At 45.2% G+C, this 6,000-nt stretch overlaps 1 protein-coding gene across 4 annotated transcripts in view; it reads right to left on the reverse strand.

The window, feature by feature from the left end:
• LOC122879913 (TBC1 domain family member 9B) overlaps positions 1-5,752 on the reverse strand; it is a 30,126-nt gene extending 24,374 nt beyond the window's left edge. For 3 of the 4 annotated variants that reach the window (XR_006378812.1, XM_044204494.1, XM_044204492.1), the window contains exons 1-4: positions 5,473-5,752; positions 3,751-3,861; positions 3,547-3,665; positions 3,235-3,466 (exon numbers count right to left, since the gene is read on the reverse strand). Coding sequence is in view for 3 of the 4 variants with exons in the window: in XM_044204494.1 (XP_044060429.1) it covers positions 3,235-3,466; positions 3,547-3,665; positions 3,751-3,861; positions 5,473-5,590 (580 nt within the window). In the remaining variant the exon portion in view is untranslated. Of the gene's footprint in view, positions 1-1,047; positions 1,211-3,234; positions 3,467-3,546; positions 3,666-3,750; positions 3,862-5,472 lie in introns of those variants that run through there. The other variant, XM_044204495.1, reaches the window with a different exon arrangement.
• Positions 5,753-6,000: the final 248 nt, after the last annotated feature.

A 6,000-nucleotide genomic window follows, 5' to 3' on the forward strand; every position in this document is an offset into this window, starting at 1 on the left:
GTTGCATGCTGGGGCAGCAGGCTCAGGGTAGCGGACGCCAACAGACTCAACAAACTGATCCGTAAGGCCGGTGGCATTGTGGGGGTGGAGCTGGACTCTCTGGCGGTGGTGTCAGAGAGGAGGATGCTGGGTAAACTACACGCCATCTTGGACAGCGTCTCCCACCCGCTCCATGACGTGCTGGTCAAGCAAAGGAGCACCTTCAGCGGAAGACTCATCCCCCCACAATGCACCACAGAGCGCCACAGGAAGTCATTCCTGCCTGTGGCCATCAAACTCTTTAACCCTCTAAGTGTCAGTCTGTATGACCCGAAGTCACTAAACTGGACACTGATCATTAACATCTCTGCAATACTTGAGATAATTGTGCAATGTTCTCTGTTTTCAGTTTAATTTACTGATATTTATTCATACTTCTATTACTGCTGTGCAATATCCACCGTCTCATAATAATCTTAATAAGCTGCACTTAACTTGACAGTACTCATTAGTTATTACTTATATTATTACATTGTATTATACCGTACATACTTATCAACCTGTAAATCCACTTGGTCCTTACACTTATTTTAGCTTTTATACTTATATCCACTTTGTACTTAATTTATCTAACCTGTATTATAGTGTATTATATTTTGATTTGCTTAGTACTTCTATTCCTGTGTGCACTGAGTTTCCCCTCGGGGATCAATAAAGTATTTCTGATTCTGATTCTGAAGTACCTCCTGGTAACTGCAGAAGAACTACCTGCTAATTGCAGAAGTATCCCCTGGAAACTACAGAAGTACCCACTAATAACTGCAGAAGTATCTTCTTGCAACTGCAGAAGTATCTTCTTGCAACTGCAGAAGTATCTTTGGGTAAATACAGAAGTATGCCCTAGTAATAACATAAGTTCCTTTGGATAATTGCAGAAGTATCTTCTGGTAACTGCAGGAGTGCCCCCTTCATGGTGCGTTCAAACTAAAACAGGATGTTAAGTTACTCTTTAATAAAGACTGTGTAAATGACATCATTACACTCTGGCCTGTGATTGGCAGGTTGTACCCTCCTTTCCCAGCAGGAAGGAGTAGAAGCACAGGTGGTTGACAGACAGGTAAAGCCAGCCCTGCCGCAGCACTCGTCCCTTCCAGTAGCTGCAGAAGTAATAATTCACCAGCTTCTCCTCATCAGGCATCCCAAACAGCCTCCTCATCCTCAGCTCCGCCTCCCGAAACTATCTTCTGGTAACTGCAGAAGTACTGCCTGGCAACTATAGAAGTAGCCCCTTGTAACTGCAGAAGTACATTCAGGTAACTGCAGAAGTACCTTCAGGTAACTACAAAAGCAACCTTGAGGTAACTACAGAAGCACCCCCGTCTAACTGCAGAAGTACCTTCAGGTAACTACAAAAGAAACCTTGAGGTAACTACAAAAGAAACCTTGAGGTAACTACAGAAGTACCTTCAGGTAACTACAGAAGCACCCCCTTGTAACTGCAGAAGTACGTTCAGGTAACTACAGAAGTACCTTCAGGTAACTACAAAAGCAACCTTGAGGTAACTACAGAAGTACCTTCAGGTAACTACAGAAGCACCCCCTTGTAACTGCAGAAGTACTGCCTGGTAACTACAGAAGTAGCCCCTTGTAACTGCAGAAGTACATTCAGGTAACTGCAGAAGTACCTTCAGGTAACTACAAAAGCAACCTTGAGGTAACTACAGAAGCACCCCCGTCTAACTGCAGAAGTACCTTCAGGTAACTACAAAAGAAACCTTGAGGTAACTACAGAAGTACCTTCAGGTAACTACAGAAGCACCCCCGTGTAACTGCAGAAGTACCTTCAGGTAACTACAAAAGCACCCCCTTGTAACTGCAGAAGTACCTTCAGGTAACTACAGAAGCACCCCTGTGTAACTGCAGAAGTACCTTCAGGTAACTACAGAAGCACCCCCGTGTAACTGCAGAAGTACCTTCAGGTAACTACAAAAGCAACCTTGAGGTAACTACAGAAGCAGTCCCTTGTAACTGCAGAAGTACCTTCAGGTAACTACAGAAGTACCTTCAGGTAACTACAAAAGCAACCTTGAGGTAACTACAGAAGTACCTTCAGGTAACTACAGAAGCACCCCCTTGTAACTGCAGAAGTACCTTGAGGTAACTACAGAAGCACCCCCTTGTAACTGCAGACGTACCTTCAGGTAACTACAAAAGCAACCTTGAGGTAACTACAAAAGCACCCCCTTGTAACTGCAGAAGTACCTTCAGGTAACTACAGAAGTACCTTCAGGTAACTACAAAAGCAACCTTGAGGTAACTACAGAAGTACCTTCAGGTAACTACAGAAGCACCCCCGTGTAACTGCAGAAGTACCTTCAGGTAACTACAAAAGCACCCCCTTGTAACTGCAGAAGTACCTTCAGGTAACTACAGAAGCACCCCTGTGTAACTGCAGAAGTACCTTCAGGTAACTACAGAAGCACCCCCGTGTAACTGCAGAAGTACCTTCAGGTAACTACAAAAGCAACCTTGAGGTAACTACAGAAGCAGTCCCTTGTAACTGCAGAAGTACCTTCAGGTAACTACAGAAGTACCTTCAGGTAACTACAAAAGCAACCTTGAGGTAACTACAGAAGTACCTTCAGGTAACTACAGAAGCACCCCCTTGTAACTGCAGAAGTACCTTGAGGTAACTACAGAAGCACCCCCTTGTAACTGCAGACGCGTACCTTCAGGTAACTACAAAAGCAACCTTGAGGTAACTACAAAGCACCCCCTTGTAACTGCAGAAGTACCTTCAGGTAACTACAGAAGTACCTTCAGGTAACTACAAAAGCAACCTTGAGGTAACTACAGAAGTACCTTCAGGTAACTACAGAAGCACCCCCTTGTAACTGCAGAAGTACCTTGAGGTAACTACAGAAGCACCCCCTTGTAACTGCAGACGTACCTTCAGGTAACTACAAAAGCAACCTTGAGGTAACTACAAAAGCACCCCCTTGTAACTGCAGAAGTACCTTCAGGTAACTACAGAAGTACCTTCAGGTAACTACAAAAGCAACCTTGAGGTAACTACAGAAGTACCTTCAGGTAACTACAGAAGCACCCCCTTGTAACTGCAGAAGTACCTTCTGCCAACTACAGGAGTGCCCCCTTCATGGTGCGTTCATACTAAAACAGGATGATAAGTTACTCTTTAATAAAGACTGTTTAAATGACATCATTAAACTCTGGCCTGTGATTGGCAGGTCGTACCCTCCTTGCCCAGCAGGAAGGAGTAGAAGCACAGGTGGTTGACAGACAGGTAAAGCCAGCCCTGCCGTGGCACTCGTCCCTTCCAGTAGCTGCAGGAGTAATAATTCACCAGCTTCTCCTCATCAGGCATCCCAAACAGCCTCCTCATCTTCAGCTCCGCCTCCCGAAACTTCCCACAATCCTCCTCCTGTTCCTCCCCTTGCTTCAGCCGGTTCTCCTCCGCGATTATGCCCTGCAGGAAGTGACATCACTCATTGACAGGACCACACACAAGTAAAAGAGAAACGGTCGGTCAAACAGGAAGTGACATACAGAGATCTTTCCTTTGACAAAGGTGGTGACATCTTCGTCGTTGTCAAAGATGGAGATGGTCTGCAGCAGGTTGGACTCCAGCCAATCCCAGTGCTCCGTGATCTCCTTCCTGGACGAGCCTACAAGACACAGCTGAGCGTGAACAAGCAATAAACACAAACACACATTCAGCCAATCCCAGTGCTCCCAGTCCAACAGACTCACCACAGGCAATGTTCCAGTAGATCTGAGAGTCTGCAGTCTGCAGCAGGATCCTGTAAGGAGCCACTCTGGCACTGGAGTCCAGAACCACATCCAGAGTCCCAACCAGGAGACCTGCATACAGAGAGACAGGTAAATCAGGAGACCTGCAGACAGAGAGACAGGTAGACGGGTAAATAGGTCAGTGAGTGTCCCATTAAAGCAGCTGAACCAGCAGTCAGCAGCTCCTGTCTGCAGTGGACCCGTGGACGGACAGACAGCTGTCTCTGGATCACTGCGAGACTGAAGGAAACTTAGAAACAGCAGGATTCTCAGGCAGGTTCTGCAGCCGCTTTCTTCTCTGGCGTCTCAGCTGGTTTCTGGAAGTTTATTCTGGACGGACGCCAGAGACGATGATCTGGACGTGTGAGTCTCGCTGAACGTTTCGATGTGTTTCATGTCTGAGAGTTCAGACCTGACGGAGTTAGGACCCTAATCTCCTCCAACTGCTGACCATATTGGTGAGCCGTCAAATCAGCAGCCAAAGAACAATAACGAACTTCCTGTTGTTTAGCACACCTGCATGCAACTGTCCCTTTCACCTCACCTATCTTTAACTCACCTCTCTCCCTCCACACCCGCTGATAAAACAACATGCAAACATTAAAACACATATAGATCAGCTGATGTTGCTAACAAACAGTGTGAGTCAGAGCTGACTTCCTGTCAGCTGACTGCTGGTGACATCATTGCCTCATTCATCACAGTCTGTGGTTTCCTGAGTTTGACTCCGATCAATCATCACGATTCAGGTTCACTATCGGAGCTGCAGTTTAACAACAACGTCGACATGTGATTATAAAACTCTCTCGTTCTGCTTATAACTGAACTTTAACTGAATCATTTCAACAAACTACAGCAAAGTGAAATTCTTCACTCATCAGCTGCTCCCTCTCCGACGGATCGTCAGCAGTCTGGGACAGAACGACATATTCAAACGTAAACCATGATGTAATAATACTGCAACTAATCATCATTTACATTAGTGATTTACCGATCCATAATTTTATCAATTAATCTGAGACACTGGAGAAACTGACGACAAATAACCAATTATTAAGATTCTTGCTAATTAATTTCCCTTTGATCAACTGATCGACTAATTTAGAGCTGCAACTAACAGCTATTTTCATTATTGATTAATCTGCTTATTTTCTTGATTAATCGTTTAGTCGATAAAACGTCAGGAAATCGTCACAATTAGCTGAAGTCCAAGTTAACGACTTCAAACAGATTCAGTTCACTGAACGTTTTTCAGCATTTTAACTTAAAAATAAGGTAAATTATCAAAATAGCTGCTGTTCATTTTTGTGTTGATCAACTAATCGATTAATCGACTAATCGGTTAATCGACTAATCGGTTAATCGTTGCAGCTTTAGACTGTTTCAACTTTAACTTTAGAGAAGAATATTCTTCTGCCACTGTTGGAAATTAAGAAAGTTAAATAAAGTGCAGATTATTATTATTTTTATCCAGTTCACTGATTAAAATAAAGAAACTGATCGATAGACAATAACATTGATCCAGCTGTTAACTGACACAGTTAGATTCGGTGAGCAGCTGCTGTGATGCACAACCCGCTTCAGAAACCGGACCATCATCCTGACAGACCCGGACTGAAGCGGACTGGAGTGTACCATACGGACCCGAGCTGAACCGGGCCGGACCGCAGAGCATTAACTGACCGGAGAGCCCCCCCCCGCGGCCGTGTCCTCTCCTCCTCTGCAGGATGAAGAACGGGTTGGCCCGCTCAGACACCCACAGCGCTCCGGCCAGCAGCACCTCCTCCGGCTGGATCCACATCTCTGCCCGATCCCTGCTCACCCTCCGCCGGGGAAGAACCAGAGAGCACCGTGAAATCACCGGGCGGCTCCGTCTATTTCAGACAAACACTGAGCTGATGTTGTTGTTTTCACCCAGTCTGCTGACTGCACATCACTTCCGGGTCTGACGCGACAGGACACGCCCTCTGCGCACGCTGCGTCATTACATCACAGATCAGCTGCAGACCTTCCGTCATTTTGAAATGAAAAAACAAAAACAAAAAAAGGATTTCAGTGTAAATGGTTCATTCTGTGACGGACAGACACACTGACCACACCGAAAGCCTGTCATACAGCTTATAACTGGATTTATTATTAATAATATCGACTCACTCTGGGCCTAGAGAATATTTTGTTGGGTTTAAAATCAGAGAATATTAGATTATTTAC

This window comes from Siniperca chuatsi, linkage group LG8 (assembly GCF_020085105.1).
Source record: "Siniperca chuatsi isolate FFG_IHB_CAS linkage group LG8, ASM2008510v1, whole genome shotgun sequence".
NCBI classification, from domain to species: domain Eukaryota; kingdom Metazoa; phylum Chordata; class Actinopteri; order Centrarchiformes; family Sinipercidae; genus Siniperca; species Siniperca chuatsi.